Source organism: Bacidia gigantensis (assembly GCF_019456465.1).
Source record: "Bacidia gigantensis strain McMullin 20006 chromosome Unknown contig_246, whole genome shotgun sequence".
Taxonomy (NCBI): Eukaryota; Fungi; Ascomycota; class Lecanoromycetes; order Lecanorales; family Ramalinaceae; genus Bacidia; species Bacidia gigantensis.
The window spans coordinates 29,798-48,093 of record NW_025408602.1 but is presented as its reverse complement, the minus strand read 5'-3'; the positions used below and the strand labels follow the sequence as shown (position 1 = coordinate 48,093).

The following is an 18,296-nucleotide window of genomic DNA, read 5'->3' as shown; positions in this document are numbered from 1 at the left end:
CTGAGGCTCATCGCCGAGATATTTGCCGGACCTTGCATTCCATAGGCCGAATCCGCCTTGTCCGCTGCCTCGGAACCCCAAGCAATGCAAGGAGAAGTGGCAGTACTTAGACACAAAGACTCATCAATGATCTCGTGACTCTCAATTTAGTGCATAAGATTACTACGATGTCCTGGCTTTAGAAGGTTGCATCTTTTCCGTCAATCACTTTCTCTCATGAACTCAAGATTCTGAGTCAGACATAGCTGTCATCACTTCGCTGAGCTGATACATTTGCGATAGAGCCTTGGTGGATATCCACTGAGAACAAAGAGAGCTGCATTTGGCTCCGAATGCGCTGCACCTATTGGTAGCACATAGTCACCATGATCATCCGCAGGTAAGCTAGGTCCACATCAGACACATTCTCTACGATCAGCTAGTTGTCCGACTGGTTGATGATCATGAGATGCATGTCATCTTTTCAGACATGTGACTAACAAGACATACAAGATATGGAGGCAGAGGTGAAGGTGTCGATGAGTGCGACATAGATGAGAATTCGGAATCCTGCAAATACGATCAGACCGTTGGGAAAATATTCTTCTACGCGATATGTGGATTCGTCCTGCTAGCCTGTCTCATTTCCATCGTGACGCTTGTCAAAAAGTATATGAGAGTGTTGGGGAAAGAGCCGTCTTGGTTTCCTCGTCCGGCGACGCACAGTCAGTCTTCTAATGGCGTCCGTGGATCTGGAGGCAACACCTCGCTTACAGCGCCTCCCAGGAGGAGACTAAGGAGCAGGCTAATGAAGAAGAAATGCGGACGTGGCCGAAAACGTCTTGCCTACACCAACGGTATCACTAATAAGCCCGTCGAATTGAGACAGTTTTCTGCACCACCCGCGTGCAGACTTGCAACCTTGGAAGAGCCCAGCCAGGTATATCTGCCACCATACGAGGAAATTCAGCCCTATGTCTACCATCCCACCTGATTTATACCTAGCTTCGGCAGTCGGAAGTCTTGATGGTCGGGCAGCGATTGGGGCTATTGATCCATCGTAAGGAGGCATGAGCTCGCCTTGGCGTTTCCTGCGAAAATATAGCTGAGAGTACGAGATAGAACAAAGCGAAGCAGCCGTATATCAACCGAGGTTCCCAAGAATGAGATGCGAATTTGATGCACTGAAAAGGGGTCTAATATATTGTCTTGTCAGCTTGGAGACAGATAAATGCCTTGGCAATGAACACCACATGAAAGCAGAACAAGCAGATGGATACTATGAGGGTGGACATTGATGTGAGTACAGGATCAGAATTCACAAAAATCACTATTTCAATCTATGATGCAAGGTTCAGAGGCAAATGAGCTCGTTATGCTTATCACCCTACTCTGCCACCTCCAACGATTCTCTCTGCCGTCCAATACAAAATAGCCTTGCATGAATCCTCCGACATACTCCCCGTTTTCACCCTTTTCTCATCATTTGACAATCTCCACAATCTCACGAAGTAGCGCCACTTCCACCATTAAACCCCGGCGCCGCCAGCACCGGCGCAGGGCTCGAACTCGCCGGTCCCTGAGCCACTGAGGTCGGGGGCACATAGTAACCCGGATCGCCCGGCCTCGGCCCTCCCGGATGGCAATCCTCACACGGCGGAAAACAGGCTGAGGGAGGCGGATTAGCTTCCGTCTGGCTAGCGGCAGCGAGGTCTGGCACGAAACAAGCGCTGCACGCAGCATATGCGGCAGGACCCCAGGCTTCGCATTGAGCGGCGCAGGCTGCTGCCGCCGCGGGGATCAGGATGCCTTCGGATGCGATGGCTTCGATTATGCAGCCGAAGGCGTCGGTGCCGATGATGCCGGCGCAGGTGCCGCAGGCCCAGAAGTCGTTGGACGGGCTGTTTTGGGGGCAGGTTGGGGGTGGAGGTGGGGTTGAGTCTTGTCGTTTGTTGAGGAGGGAGGGGGGGAGGAGGAGGTTGGGATTGCGAGTGCGGTGTTGCGGAGGAATGTTAGGGCTGCTAGGAGGAGGAAGGGGCGGGATTGAAGTCTGGAGAAGATCTGCATGGTGCTGTTGATAAGGTAAGTCTCGTTTGTTATGTTGGTGGTTTGGGTGAGGGTAAAAATCGATCTATTCTTCTTGATGCTCTGGTCTGGAGTTTTTACTGTCCAGAGTGAGCAGAAGTGCCCAAGATTTTATACACGAGGCCATTATTGTCGGTCTGCCAGTCAGCCTGGTCAATTTCAGTACAAGGCAGACTATGTAGCCATCATTGACATTTCGATAGCATGAGAGCCTTGATATGCTCCGTGAAACTTAGGCATATCAGTACAATCCACTTTCGATTGTTCATGAAAGGGATAGCATGACGTTCGACGTTTGACTTAGCAAAGTCTCAACCTTGAATGCCATCACCGGGCAGACTCAGAGGAAGAGTATCCAAGCAAGATGTAGAGCCTGCTTATAAGTTGTGAAACACATGCAGACGTTTCGGTTCAAGAGAGCCTCGATCAGGGGCTTGGGGCCAGTTTCAAAGGAGTGTCCGGGAGATTGGCCAAGCGGAACGTTTCAGACTTTCCAACATTAATCGCGACAACGAGCGGAATCTACCTGGTACCGTCGAAAGGGCACTCATCAAAGCTTTCTGGGTGCAAGAAAAGCGTTGCCATTCAATGATGGCTAGCTTGTTTTAGGAAGACTGTCCTTCCCGTCGAATTTTCTGAGCACCAACCACGTAACGCTAGCAATATTAGGGACGGGGTAGGACTACCTTGGGTCGGTAATATACGGAACTGAAAATCGATAGTTGATGTGTTTGGCACGTGGCACCTGCAGCGCTTGTTTGTTCGAAGGAGCCAGTCTGGAGTAGATGAACCGGGAAAATGTCATTGTGCCTGCATTCTTGACACGGCCTGTCAGAAACGACCCACGGACCTTCTTCGGTGCCAGCTTTGTCCGGCTCTATTCTACTCGATCAAGCTTCAAGCATCTATCACTAACTTTACGAACGTCAGCTCAAAAGATCCCTTCAGTTTGGTCATGTGTCTTAATGTCAATGCCACGATCTCTCGGGCCAGTAGCATAACGCATCTCAATATCTTAGTCTGCAAGAAAGCGTCCGGTGTCCTGCATGCTCTAGCCATCTTGAATGATGTTTGACTAGACTCAGCCTCTGAGTTCATATCATAACGACCTTTGATCAAGCCTGCTTTGTTTCAAGCCACTCCTTCCACGACTCACATTCCTCCAATGGATCAATGCACAAGGGTCGTTGCTCAACACTTCACGGAGTTTTTACCCACTCCGCACTACAAGTATGCTCAACAACTATAACTAGATAAAGAATATCATTAAGCAACGGAATCCCAGTAAACACAACCTCGTCGGACAGACATCCTGCACTAATATTTTAGAGAGTACTTTTACTTTAGATTTGGTTTTATCCTTCTTGTGATAGGGAGTCTTTTCTCTTGAGCTATCAAAAGGTCTCAACATTCGTCATGTTGCGAGTAATCCCAGATGCACCAGCAACGATATCCTCCTTATCAATCTTCAGATACCCAACATTAGGCTGATCCACACGAAGCGTGCGCGATATCACTCCATACAACGGCCCATAGACCACAAGACCTTGAAAATACAAATCAATTTCATCCAACAAGTCTGCCAATGCCTTAAAAGAGAACTCGGGCCAAGCCTGCCCCTCATGCTTAAATAAATGCATGACGATTTTCACCCCCTATATCATATTGTTGTTCGAACGGATCGCTTACGATAACGTGCTGTGTAGCTTCGTGCGCGGGATGATCGGCATCTTCGCAGCGTACCTTCGCCAACAGACGTTTGACGGGTGCAGCGGCTAGTCTTCTACCAGGATAGAATTTGCCGTCGAAGATCAGACCTAGGTTGCTTTTCAAATCAGTATTAATACCGTCCTTGGTTGGCTCGACTTCAACAAGAATCTTCAAATTCGAATTCTCTGAAATCGTGACGGTCACCGGGTGGTATTCCTCTTCGGGATGGTCCTCCAAGTATTCGAGAAGTGGGTTCAAGGCGCGGATGCATTCTCCGTATGTGAAGGGCGCTCCGCCGTTCATGACCCATTCAAATGTGACCTTCACCTCGCCTTTCTCGCCGACATAGCTAAAGACGCTTCTACCAGGCGCCGTTCGAACGCTGCCCGGCTTGGATCGTAGTTGTATGTCAATTTCCGTGTTGATATAGTAGCTGGAGGACTCTGCTGCCGCAAACGAGACGGAGGTGTCTACTTCACCAGCATAGGTGTAGTCGCCATGATAGAATTCTGGTATGCGTTTTCGAGCACTTTCATGTTGCACAAGTATTTAGTCTAGTATCACTGCCAGTGAACAGTCATATACATCACTTACCTAATGTCCGATACGTTACCTCGCAATAATAGGGCAGAGGCGAGTAGCAATTGTGGCAGAAACGCAAACAGTGACAACGGCAGTAGTGGCCCCATTTGAGTGCGGGCAGATCCAGAGTAAGTGGAGTCTCATTAAGAGTAAGCAGTCACAATACATTCTGAGTGAACGCATTGTTCACGTAGGGACGAACATGCTGCTATGGAAACGCTTAGCATGGCAGTCGCTTGTGCGGCAGTTTTGAATGTCTTGACTGATACGAAGCTGATGTTGTTGTTTCTCTGCCACCACGACATGTATACGTTTGCGTCACGTAATGAGAATGTGTTCTCGCATTAGCACGCACTTTCTAAGATCGGACTGAGAAGCAATAAGGGATGGTACTCAAAATGTGCAGGACACCAGGGAAAAAATTATGACGCGCTCATTTTGTACCCACAACAACATTGCTGCCTGGCCAAGCCGGTCATTTGCACCAGCATGGCAACAGGCATGGTTCAAGTTGCTTATTGCAGTCTATCGTTACTATCTGACAAAAATGATCAAGGAGCAACTCTTTGTATCACCAGATCGATGCGCTTGAACGAAGCAGTGACAAAGGTATATCAAACCCCCAACTCCATTAACTTCGTTCCAGTTGTGTTGTGATACCTTCGGTGATGTCAACGATTCTTTACATTGTTAGTCAAACGTTGGTCAACAACTATTGATTCATATAGAAGCTTACGTATTGCCCTTGGAGGTGTAGCCTTCCACGTAAGCGTCGCCGATATCTTCCTGAAAGTTACCATACGTCGTCAATGGCTTCGTCCTGCAGAACCCTATAATAATCCCCTTGATATCCTCAACAAACCCTTTCCTAGGAAATGCCTCAACAATGGCATCATACGCCTTCTTCGTCAACCCGTTCACCGGATGAGTTCCGTTGCCCGGTCCATTGAAGTCGGCATCGATGCCTCTGTTGCACACCGAGACCTCAGTCTCTTTATAGATCGCAATATCTGCGGTGGTGTGTAGAACGATGGCGTCAAATACGAGTTGCACACGATGTCTGTTCCAGTGAGGGGCTTCTCGCGCAAGAAAGACGCGAGCGGCTATGGCCCCATCAACTTCGAAGCGTTTGTCAGTGCTGACGAGTGTGCCGGATGTGTCCCAGCCGAGATCGTGCAGGATGGCGCCGACTGCAACGGCTTCTTTGTCGATGACATTTACTTCCGAGGTATAGTTGGCGATGCTAAAGGCGAACCCTGTGGAGCGCATGACATGGTTGAATGACTGCTCGCTCAAGAATTTCTTGGTATAGTTGATTGCAGCATTCACGAGCGGCGTGTCTGGCACACCTGCGTCTGTGAGAGCTCGTCTTTGGGGTGTTGTAGCAACGCTATAGCCAACCAAGGAGGTTACAGCAAGCAGCAAAATAGACTTCATTTTGATATGAAAACCACAGGTTCCAGACAGATGATACAGAACTCATGGATTCGAGTCAACGGATTCTTAGGATTGCCCTTATATGGACAATTCAGGGTGTCTAGAAGCCAGGGCCACTTGACCGGATGAATTGAATGTCCGATCACAGCAAGACGGGTCACGAACAGCTCCGGTATAATGCTCTCTAACCTTCTCAGTAGGATTCTGCGACGGATGCCTATTACCTTCTCAATGGGGTGAGAAGTACCGCATTGAGCCCACGTTACCTCCTTAATAGGAAATACGAGCCGCAACCTCAAAGGATCAGCTCCACCACGGCCATGATGTTTGGGCATCTTCGTTCATCTCAATTCCCCGATTATGAATAGGCAGCAAGTTTTCAGCGTACGGATGCACGTCACCGTCATTGCTGACGCGAATGTGATCGAGGCCGCAGACGACCCCGGGTATTAGTCAGCGCTACTGCACGTAAGAATCAGTATGACGGACAAATCATTAATGCTATGCTCGTTCTATTTCCGCGAATTATATGGCACCGTGAACCAGCAGACAAGAAGAAGGATAATGTGCCATTTGCTTGATGTGGATTAGCTAGTAGGCGACTTGGTCCGACTTAAGATCAATATTAAAGGCTCATATTCAGTAGAATTGAACATTGATGACTTTGTTCAGAGTCCATCTGAACCAGACCAGTACGCTTTCTTTTCAAACCATGACGCCATGTACTTATGAATTGCATTAGACCATTACATTGTCCATTCTCTTACTTGGCCATTTCCTGATATACTCACTCTTTATGCGCATTAGCGTTCGTTGAGGTGTGTAGCTGTTTCATTTCCCCCACAACTCGAGGGATATTGTAGGGTGGCGCGTGAATATCCGGTAGCTGGTTGTAACAATTATTCTTGACCTCTAAATAAGCCCATAGTCAGCATATTCACTTTATGTCTTCTCAATTCCCACCGCTCATCAAGTTATACTTACCAATCACGAAAATAAACGCTACTGATGACTTGCTCGCTATCACTCGATCATCCAATGTGAATAACTCTACCATACTAACGGGCGTATCTGGTAGTTCGTTCGGGGGTCTATACAGTATGAGAGCCTCGTGGATGATACGAGAACCCTGCGTCGTTGAAAACGCAGTTGGAAGTCTCCATACATTGTTATCAAGTGTAGCACAAGCATTAGGCCTCGGCGTGCGCCCTTCCGGCGTATACCTTTCGTAGAACGGCGGACATATCGCAATTCCATTCACCCCGAGGCCAGTGATGGGCGACTCAGCTGTACTGACAAGCAGTGCGCCACCCCTCTCGCGGCAGGACTGGTAAGCTTGTCGGTAGCGTTCTCTTGGGCGCGTACGACCTACGCAAATGAAACGGATGGCTGGGTCCAGAGGATTGAACGTCGCTGCACGGCTAAACCAATGCGTTAGTAAGTTAGCATAGTTGTTGGTTTTGTAGAAGGCGGCGAAGATAGGGTCGCCGTCAACACCGTGGCGGATGGCGTCAAGGCCACGACGCAGGGAGAAGCGTGCGTCGCTAATGGCGGCGTATACAATGTCGTGATGGGGACTGTAAGGGCAGTCGATTGATGGTGTGGTAGAGAGAGGGGTAGAGAAGTTGCTGGGTGCAGCTGAGGGATATTAGTAGTGGTAAGAATGGGATTAGTGGGTATACTTGCTTTGTGGAGTCGCGTATGCGACAAGAGAGAAGACCAGGAAGAGAACAAGACATAGCATTACGTCGAGCTTGCAAAGACGAGTTCTCATACTAATTCTAGATGATTGACTTGATTTGTCGATAGAAAATGATGGTATCTTTGACGCAAAGGGCATTCGTTGAGGAAGTCATCACGGCGAACGCTTGTTGAAGTTCGTAGATAGGTAATCATGTGAGACCGGCAGACGCAAATAGCGCAGCGGGTCAATGCATCAATGCAGATCGTTGCGCGAGACCAGACCAGTGATTCTGCAATGAAGAAAACCTCCACAATAGCCATCTCTCTTAATGACTTGTGCTACAATGATAGCAACAGACGTTGAGAAAAGGGTGGCATGCGAAACATCGGGCGTTCGCGAATCTATAAGATGTACTTTCGTGGTTTCACATTATACTTACGCCAGTAGCCAGGAAAAAGGAGATAAGTATTTGATCTTGTTTCCGCCGTGCATTTTGGGGACCACTTGCGCCCGGCAAGGCTCCCTAAGTACCCGTTTCATCGTGTATACATACAGCCCAGACGTTACTCTCTTAAGACGAACTTGTAAATCACATCGAATTCCATCAGATAATCATGGAGGAATTTGTTCGGCAGGCCGAGGAGAAGTCTGATGAGATCTAACCCTTCGGATGGTATAGGGAGTGTCTGTTCTCCTTTAGGGGGACTTAGGGGACACTCCAAAGCGGAGCTGGTTTTCCAGGGAACTACTTAGAGTCCTTTCAAGGAGGCTTCTAGGCAGGTACTAGGCGTATCATTTGAGGCCGAACTATACACATTACTAGCCAAAGGGGATATACTAACTATAGGAACTCTACCAGTCAAAGGAACTATAATAAAGGGACCATACTAGCCAAAGGACCATAACAACCTAAGGGATATACCTAGAAGTCTCCGTGATAGACTCGAGTTTTCGACGAAAGGCAATCGACTTTCCTCAAGACAAAGACGAGATATCAAAGATTCCAGGGATAGACCGCTTACCCTCGTGTATAAGACGCGCCTGCTCTATAAGGAGATGATGCAGCAACGAGACAACCATCCTCAAGACCCGAATCATGAGAACGTGATTGACATAAGCCGAGATGAAGATGATGGGCAGGATGAAATCATGCTTTAATGATAGGAATGCGATACTGGGTCTTCTTCCTCGCCTGTCCGGCAATCGCACTAAAGCAAGTCGTCACTCCAAACGAAGGCCTAGAGTTTGTCACCAAGACCGTATCAAAGCAGGACTAGAAAAAATTATTAGTAGCGTGTCGGGTTGAGAGCGTATACTGAATGTTGTTGAGTCAGGTTGTAAAAACCAAGAGGCATACAAAAGTGTCCTGTGTTGAAATCATATCAATAGAACATCACTGCTCGCCATGTCGTCTTCGCTCTTCGTCTCATCTTCTTCTCAAATTTCAAGACTGACTTGAATTTGGGAGTTAGGGATAAGAAAAAATTATAAATAAGATAGGCAATTGTTTACCTTCGACAGGCTTTCAGGCATTGCGTAGGCTCCTTTCACAATATTTGACTTCTCGAAATGTGGCTTTAACCTTAGATCATATTCGTGGTGCAAAAGCCTCCTCACCCACCCGCCGGTTCCTGGGTTCGAAACCAGATCACTTAACAGATAAAAAGTGTGTTCGATATTAGGAGCATTTGTGTCATGAGGCGCTCTTATACATTTAGGCGACAAGAAAAACCTCACGTTGATTGCCAGTTTGAAATTCAGTCTGCTAGGGTAGATTCTCATCTTGGATCTCGTTCTGGCGGTGCAGTTGGGGTCCTGTTCCTCGCCCGGCTTCCCCACCCGCCCACCCGTTTTGAACTTCGGGAGATGGACCAGGTCACGTCGCATACAGGTGACATCGTATCAACCATTGGGCATTGGCCTTCGCTACAGCTTTTGTTCCCAGAAAATTCGTCTAAGCCAGTCTCCTTTTCTACCCAATAATACTACCCACTGGTCCTAGAACTAAGAGATACCCTAAGGAACGTTACATCAAGCACTCAGTAATGGCGTAAATGCGATGGATTCGCTGTGTAACTTAAGGCCCAGTCCTCCACCCGGCATATTCTACCACCGCACACCCTGGCATTCACGGAGAAGTGGATCACAGCTGGCGGCACCATTTTGTCACCTTCTGCATCTCCTCGTTGGTTTTCAGTCAGGCTTCTTCCTTGCCAGCTTACTGAAACTGGCAGAACTGAGCTCTCTATGCACTGCTAATGCCCACTATAGTATTGAAATTCATTTCTCGGATCTCGTTTAGCAATCTGCTTCCTCTCCCAGCAGAAACACCGACCGCTTAGGATGAGTATACAGAGGTAGACACAGTATACCTGCTCTGAAAAGCGCACAACGATCAATGAAGCACCAATTGCATGCGTTAGTAGTATAAAGTCGGGTCTTCTTCCTCATGGTTCATCAGAGGAGCATTTAAAATTTGGTTGTCAGTGTTAGACAGAGAATAAGTCTTGCCCAAGGTCGTTCACTGCGAATTCGGGCTGATTTATGTATTCTCCCCGTCAAAAGAGATATCATCGCTGCTTGCAGGCATCTTCCACTCATTGACAGGTGTACTGAAACATGTCTGATGCGCGTGAAAATCGATGACAGGCTTTTCATGTAGGAAGGCCGAATCTGTGAGTATCTGACGGGCATTTGTTGAGGTGGCCAGCGCATCTACTCGCGTAATATCCGCCGTGACCGTGAGAAGTTTTATTATCATTAGTTATGACTCAATCGCTGGTAACAGCATGAATTCAGTTTCACAAGACTCTAAGGCATGTGTTCGCCGAGCTAGACTCACGGGCGCCTTCGGCACCTGAGTCATGGCGGCTCGGCCCGTACCTTAACTTTAAATTGCGACTTCCTGATCTTGGTTGCCCTGGTGCTAATTTGAGTAGCCAGAGTAGTTGGAGAGGGAATCCCTACAAGACATCGGATGAATCTCCAGGCAATGGAATGGTCGTCGCATAGAGATTGCAATCGCTGCTCAAAAAGAGTACCCGAGGATTCAATGTGTACCCCACCAGCTGTGAAGATTCAGGTCTACCCTATCAATACTTGGACCACCTGTGATTTTTAATACAGCGGAGTAATTTAGGAGCTTTACTACAGCATACTAAGAAAAATGACTTAACATTACATGAATGCAGAGTTAAGACATGCAATCCGCACCAAGTGATTGCTGTTGCCATCAATAGAATGTATCTCAGCCAACAATCCTGCTGTCCCACTTGCATAGTTCTAAGATAGGCTAATGTTCTATTTCGACATGATCGTCCTTAGATGTCTGACGAATAGAATCCACTATCACACTACAGCCCAGTATGACTGGACAGCATACGAAAGACATTCTCTTCTGAAGAAGAAAGTCAAGTGATTTTGCGAACTGAGAAGCGGACTAAACTATGTGCGAAGATTAGAACATTGGCGTTCAAAGTCTTAAATAAGTGGACTGTTCACAACGGGACAGGGTGTACGAGATACGCCAACCACGGTGTCATTATGCAACTCTATCAGCTTGACAACAGGCGATCGCTTTTGGAGCGCAGGTGCCGGTGTTTACTAGAGCCAGTCACCTAGTCAAACGCGAGCATAGTCTACTGTTGGTGTACTAAGACGTTCGTTCCCTTTTGCGTAAATACCAAGTAACATTTCCATAACATCAACAACCATTAGCGTCATTTCTAACGCAATGATATACACTTTGAAAGTTTAAACTATGTTTTACAACAAACGCTTAGGACATAATCTGAAGCCTATTCTGTTACAATACCTATCATTCATCGTGGCCGCAAATGCACTTCGCGAGCAGGCGTGCTTTATCTGAAGCAAAAATAGATATATTATTCATATATCGTCATGCACTTCTTTGACTGCAACTACGTCGATCAGAACCATGTCTTTTTCGCCCTTTGGTAGATCACAGGGGTATGTACGGCGCAAAACTAGATCAACCTCTACTTGTCAACGTCACCTGAGCCGTCGGGTCAAGTCACTAGATATGTCAAAACGACAGTTGCGGGGAGTAAAATGCCCTCACTCTTCCTCTTACTCTCACTCTGTCTTCCACATTCAACTCGATGACTAAGCGCATGTCGATAGGATGAGATGATTCTCGAAGCTTGATAGGTGTGTCATATTACTCATTCGTGCAAGGTGTCATCAGCGGCCATTATCTTTTGCAGCGTATATTGGTTTTCTTGCTCAATCGCTGTCGCGGTAGCTTTGTTTTATTTTGCTGCGGCTTCAGAAGAGCGAAGCTTCGAAAAGATAGAACGATACTCACAACGGCCGTTGATAGCTATTACATTCGCTTCGTATCCATTACCACTTACGCTGTTCTTGCAGAAGTGCAGCTATTATGGTCGAAAGGTGCCGGGCAACTTCATGCAGGGCGAAATGAGATTAACTCCATCACTTGGTACCACTTCTCACAGACAGATGAAATCGGTTTTGAGCAGACTACAACAGATCGAGCGGAGCACTGCTAGAAGTAATAAAGTATTTTATATACAGGCAAAGCTTTTGACGTGCAAGACACTTGGGGTTGAAATTCGAAAAACGCTCTTCTTGAGAGATGCTGAGCTCAACCCCCACCGCTATCTCTCGATATCCCTTTTCTATGAAGTCCCTGGTTACCTAGGAAAAAGGTAGAAGAAAGGAAGGAGAAGATCAGAGTTTAAGTTAAGGTACGGGCCGAGCCGAACGTGGTGCCTGAAGGGCTCCGAAGGAGCCCAGCGTTACCCTGTGCCAGTGGCGGTGAATAGGGACGGCCGTGGTGGTTGGTCACTCGCAGCCGCCTCAATGTCAGAGGGGCGGAACACACCGGCACTTTGGCCAGAAATATCTCTGAAAGCGACAAAGAGTTAAGACCTTCCATGGCGGATTGAATAGGCAGGTCCGGTATGGGGACGTAGAGGCCACCCATTGCCTCGCGCCACTCAACATAAGCGGTAACATGAAAATATTGCCCTCGAATTTCATGAAAGCTCTCTTTCTTGAGAAGATTGCGATCCGAGGAACAACATTATTGTCCGCATCCGCTTTGTGATCAGTCGATGGGGGACGAAAATACATTTCTCAACCGTCTAAGCGATGTGCCCGATCTCAGAGTAAACGCGCGTACTAGTTCGCGATGTAGAGAGGGGTCACGCTTAAAGCTATCGATGATGCAGGTTAGTGATAATGAAACCTAGACCCGAAACAGACAGAGAGGAGACTAGCAAGAACTGCGCATGTTAAAGCGAAGAAAAGCAGACTTTAATGTCGACACTAATCGACGAACCTTAGAAAACTGTTCCAAGCTTCAGGAGAACCAGACAGTCTCGCCTCGCCTACTGATCAAGGCCACCTTGGTAAGCCTGCAAGCCGTCAAGCTCAGCATTTGTGATTACGTTGGAGTCTATGCTGGTACAATAACCGTTGTTTCGTATCAAGTGTCTGTAAGAATGTTAAGAAAGCGAAGCTGGATAACTACACTTTCAGCATTAATAGCTGCGGGGATGGCGAGGAGGTTGCATCCTCTATTTGGTTCTTGAATCTAATATCCATGTCCTCTGTGGATGTTTCCGTCCAACAGCAGTTGAGAACGAGCGACTCTTTAGCAGTAGGTCTTTAAGCTAAATACAAAAGGCCACGGCTGTGTGCCCAGTCATCGGCCGATTTTCAATGCTCAATTTCAATTCTGATCCATAGTAAATACGATAGACAAAGGCTCGGGGTCTACTAATATAGTATATTAGGAGTGACTCTTAATTTTATAAATCCTTCTTCTACTCGCTGTTCCGACTTCCCCACGGCTTCTTAAATTATTTAGACAGGGAATGCATAAGACTTACTTGTAACGGAGCAGGGATCTTCTATACGAGCTCAGGTGCTGGATTTGCTGCCGCTTTTCAGGATAAGTTACCTTCGCAAGGGGCTAGGGCCGGGCTTTTTAGAAAGATCGATTGGATATTAGTCGTCTAGGAATGGTAGGCACTCTGGAGACTCTCGGAAGAAATTGATCGCTCCTATCATCGGGAGAGAATTGTCTTGGTCTAGCGAAATTCTAGAGAATAGTAACGTAGCAAAACAAGAGGGTCGAAGTCTATGTAGAGTGGCAAGCCTACCAAAGTATAATATGCAGCATCCGGCAGCCACTAAGATTCGCAGTCTTTTATTTTCATTACCAATCATGTGTAATTCATTGACAAATGAAGTGCTCCACAAGTCTTCCTGCACAAACGGATTCGCCGGCTTCAGCCAATGCTGCAATCGAGAATCAGTCTTAGTATCTCGTCCTTGGAAGATCGTGCTGCCCAGAGTGGCGCATCTCGTTAGCCACGGCCACTGGATAGGAGCGGCAGGGTTGGCTAGCTGGATTTGCCATAAGCAAGAAACTTTCCAGTCTAGGGTGTTGCTAGTACCCCTTCTAAGAACAGTGGATCACGTCTAGCTAGCTGCATGGAGGTACCCAGAAGTAGTAAAGCATAGCCAGGCTGTATTTGATTGCAATACCACTAAACCTGACTGTACCTTTCGGCATATTGAGAGGTAATCCCATTAGAAAGGAGATTCTTCCTGACTGCGATCGGCGTATCTATGTTAATCTATTCCTTTAGCTCCAGTCTATTAAATGAAAAGAGTGATTATATAAGAAGGCTACTACCCTTAACTTCCTAGGCCCCTTCTAATGCTGATACATGGATGCTGCAGGTAACCCATGATTTTAGCAGAAGGACTGACGTAATAGCGTGCTGCAGTATTTGATAGTTCCACATCGTCCAGAGGATGTCGACCCCCAGGTGTACGGCACAATAGGCTTCCCACTTTTCTATAATGATCCAAGCAAAGCAATCGTAGCAATATTCCATTTCCAATGACAAGTGCTCGAGCGCACGGAATATCTATGACAACAATGCATGTAGGTACTTTGTTGTTTTTTAGACAAACCCTAAGAGTGAGTAATCAAATCGATGACTATAGAGTGTACTAACCTAACGATTATAAGTCCACAATCTGCAATTGGGCAACGGCCGTTGGAAGGCTCCTCTCCCGGTAAATACAAGGTGTTGCAATCCCGAGAAACCAAAAGATAAAGATCCTGAATACATTGCTTTCGTTGTTCCTCCGTGGCGATATTGTCTGAAGTTATAATCATCGCGGTATAGCAGGGCTCGGGTATAATCTTTAATAGCACCCTTTCAAGGTCCATCTTTACGTCGTCCGCCAAAATTTGTCTTGCTTAAGTGTCGATTTTCTAGCCCCTCCGCTGCTTTACAGCCCCTCCGCTGCTTTACCTATGTTTGCTGGATTGCTATATTGTCTGTTCTAAAAACCTCGATCTGGAATTGCGATACTCCCTCTTGCTTGCTAGAGTTGATCATCAGTGGGTCGCTGCGTTTGAAGTACTGATATTCTACTCTAGAGCTCGACCAATCGAGCATCACGCTTAAGCGCTGCCATTTACTCAGCTGGTAGTTTGTGGGAGAGTCCTTTTTCACGGAAGGCCCAGAATTCTTGGAAATACTCGATATTGTCGTGGTGACCCTCCTCTACGGTGAAAGCTCTCCTTCCGTCGACTGAGGAAGTGTTTGCAACATAACTCTGGCAATAAACTCGGGGATCGCTTTGATTGATGTGCTGATTCTCTGCGCATTGCACCTTCATCATTGTATAACATGATATAAAGAAACACTAACCCTCTTTTTTTCCCCAAGCGATCGTCGAATAGAGTGAACAGTTGTATTGCCGAAGTAGCCCGATGAATTCAACACCAATCTGAGGATTCTTTCGAAAAAGTCGCCTTGGGAAAAGCTTGTTCCATAACGCCCCCAGCTCCTGCTCACTTGGCATCCTATCAATTGAGACCCTAAACGAAGCAAAGCAAGACTCTACATGTGTCAGGCACCTGCGAAGATAGTCAGCCTCATCCTAGACTTCGGTCATGATGGGGAGCGGCATGAAATCTTGAAGTCGCTGCAGAGTGAATATGAGGGGACTTATCAGGCAAAGAAATATACATTGCACCAATCATTTATAGATCTTGTTATCGAGGTGCAATTCGGGGACCTCTCCTCGCCCGGCTTACCCACCCACCCACCCGTTTTGAACTCTAGGGATAGATCAAGTTCTGCTTGGGACACTCTGAAGCCTTGATGCAATGCCAAGCTCATGCTTTAAAAGTGCGGGATAGGAGCAACTTACACCCCGCGACAGATATACATGAGGAAGTCGCAGTTTAGAGTTAAGGTACGGGCCGAGCCGCCCTGAAAGTGCAGAGATCCCGTTGTCTTCGCTTGATTCACCCACGTTGCCTTGTAGATTCGTAGGCAGCGTTGTGGAGCACGGGTCTGTGACTTTGCAGATGATTGGGCATACTGTTTCCTCAAACAGCCTTAGAGATGGCGATTGGACAGGCGGCAAGCTTATGAAGGCTCGCCTGTGGGTATAGTTTAGGTGGATTCGAAAATTCAGAGCTAAAAAACAAGGTCATGCTTATAATCATAGCTTGACCGATGCAGGCATAGCGACATTAGCTGTCCTAGACTAGGAGAAAGAGACCAACCATAGCGATTCGTGTAAGTTGCTATAGGGAAGAGTATATTTCTAAATAGCGACTCTCACAGTAAGAAAAAAATAAGTGGCTTTCCTTAGTCAGTAGAATGGTTCATGGAACATTAGTGCTATGCTGTTTTCCGTCCATGACAAAGGTTGTACAACTTGCAATCGGTACGACCCTCATTAGTATAGCCTTCTGCCAAAGCGTAAGAGCGGACAACACTATTCACAGCTAACCTCGTTGAACAAGCGCCGGCCACTCTAATTGGAGCGAGTTGATAGTAACTTGATATATAAAATTCATTTATAGATCAACGAGTAATAGCTTGATTAGGCTTTCTATATTGCTTTTACCTCCGTGACGTCTACTTATTAGTTTCTACTATGCTACGGCTTTGCAAGTAGTTGGAATGTCTTAGCAGAGGAGCTCCAATATTGGCTGCGTAGAAGCCATTTTCACAGCATATGATATCTTGAAACTTCGGTCGCGCAATTCTCAAGGACTTTTGATTGAAGAAGTAACCTTACGATATGTCGAACATTGACATCAATGAAGTTTTGCGAACGACGACGGAGTCTTCTCAAAGAGGGCAGGCCATAACGGTCAAATAACTCTTAGCTCTTGCTATTGCCATCATGCACGTTTTGCTTTTCACTGCTCTGAAGTCAAGAGAGTCCGTCTTTTAGCAAGCCAAACAGCTTTGCTTCGCGCAAATACTAATGAGAGGTAAATTAGCCCATCTTTAACTGGAAACCGCGTCCCTCCACAACTCGTTATCAACTCCGCTAATTGATATCGATGTCCAATTTCACCGATTATTACCATAATAAGAAAAAGGTCGACGTTTTTTTCTATATTCGGTTTCTGCTTTTGTCTTAAAACTATTCTTACCCTTGGCCTTTTCTTCATGCCCGTCCTGCTAGCCAACATGAAGCAGTCTGGGCGTCCTGCGAATCTCGCTGTCCGTGGTCTAGACTCCTTTGGCTGGACAGGAATTGATTCGGCTCATACGTGGTAATTCTGGCTTCACCTTACCGTCTCGGTCTGTTTTCAATTGTATTTCTGTATATTGGCTTAAGCTGAGTTCAGCATCTTTATGAAATACCGCCAAGAGGACATAAAGGGCTTGACCGACAATCCGGCGGTACTCATCACTGACATACCAGGGGACTACATGTCAGTGAATACTTTGACAGGATTGTATGATCGCACGACCGAGTGCGTCCGTGGTGTCTATCTTGACAGGGATATCAATCCCTTAAGCAAGCGAGTTCTGAAAAGCAACAAGCTCATAGATCGATTGAAACCGCTGAAAGTAAGACGGCAGCACGCTAGATTCTTCCCTTGCGACTAGACTAAAGTAAGAAATCTGAGAAACCCTTCTAATCTAGAAACCTTTGTTCACAATATTTAAGTTGCGAAGACAGCGAGATGACGCGAATATATCCTTAAGATCTGCTTCATCGAGTGGGCGTTGCTAATGTAAGGGCACCCGGATCAAGCATTGGCGCAACAGGCGCTACAAGATGATAAGGTTGCTATCGTTGTTGGTTCGTGAGCATGCCGTTTTGATTAGTATTGAACTTTGGAATTCGGAAATCTCATACCTATTAAAGTCAAACTTTGCATTGTCGACGTTGACCTCTTCCTTCACTAGAGCGTCACCGTTCTGTTCGGTCTCTACTTTGTATGCAATATCGGTTGTTTAACTAGCGTTGCGCAGTACGATGCTGTTGGTTTATATTAGAAAACTTTTAGGCAATCAGCCTAATCTAGCTTAGAGATTCCTTCTTAAGAGATTCCTTCTTACTGACGGTAACATTCTTTTTAGACTCTAAAGACTTGACGCACAGCCTTAAGTCTTATATTATCAAATTCATTCTGGAAGCGGCGATGTCCCTTTTGAATGGATTCCTTGGTTCGCAAAGTATCCCCAACCTGAAGAGAGCTCTTATTGAACATTCGACTCTTCTCCTCCCAATCGGAACGCGGGAGGATCTTGCTAATAAGATTCAATCTCAGCTTCTCACGCGGGCTCCAGCTTTCTCGTGCTATAATAAGATCCTAGTGTTCGTGCTACTCCTCAGCAAGCCTTCAAACTTGTACAAACGACGCGGCGTCAAGGACATGAAGGGCGTTTGTGATGACAAGATCCCAGGTTTCAGCAAGTCAAATCCCTAACAAACTTGAATATAGGGATAGGCCATGCAGCCGCTTCGTGCGGTGATCACCTCC

General features: G+C 46.7%; 2 protein-coding genes across 2 annotated transcripts; one reads left to right on the top strand and one right to left on the bottom strand.

Moving 5' to 3' along the window:
* Nucleotides 1–3,458: 3,458 nt before the first annotated feature.
* KY384_005674 (uncharacterized protein) lies at nt 3,459–5,793 on the bottom strand (the record flags this gene model as incomplete). Its single annotated transcript, XM_044814173.1, has 3 exons — nt 3,459–3,683; nt 3,808–4,303; nt 5,093–5,793. The coding sequence occupies 3 exons, from the start codon at nt 5,791–5,793 to the stop codon at nt 3,459–3,461; spliced, it is 1,422 nt and encodes a 473-aa protein (XP_044668323.1).
* A 2,298-nt stretch (nt 5,794–8,091) lies between these two features.
* Nucleotides 8,092–8,635, top strand: KY384_005673 (uncharacterized protein; the record flags this gene model as incomplete). The annotated part of the gene is made up of 2 exons (XM_044814172.1): nt 8,092–8,123; nt 8,392–8,635. The coding sequence occupies 2 exons, from the start codon at nt 8,092–8,094 to the stop codon at nt 8,633–8,635; spliced, it is 276 nt and encodes a 91-aa protein (XP_044668322.1).
* Between the last annotated feature and the right edge of the window lie 9,661 nt (nt 8,636–18,296).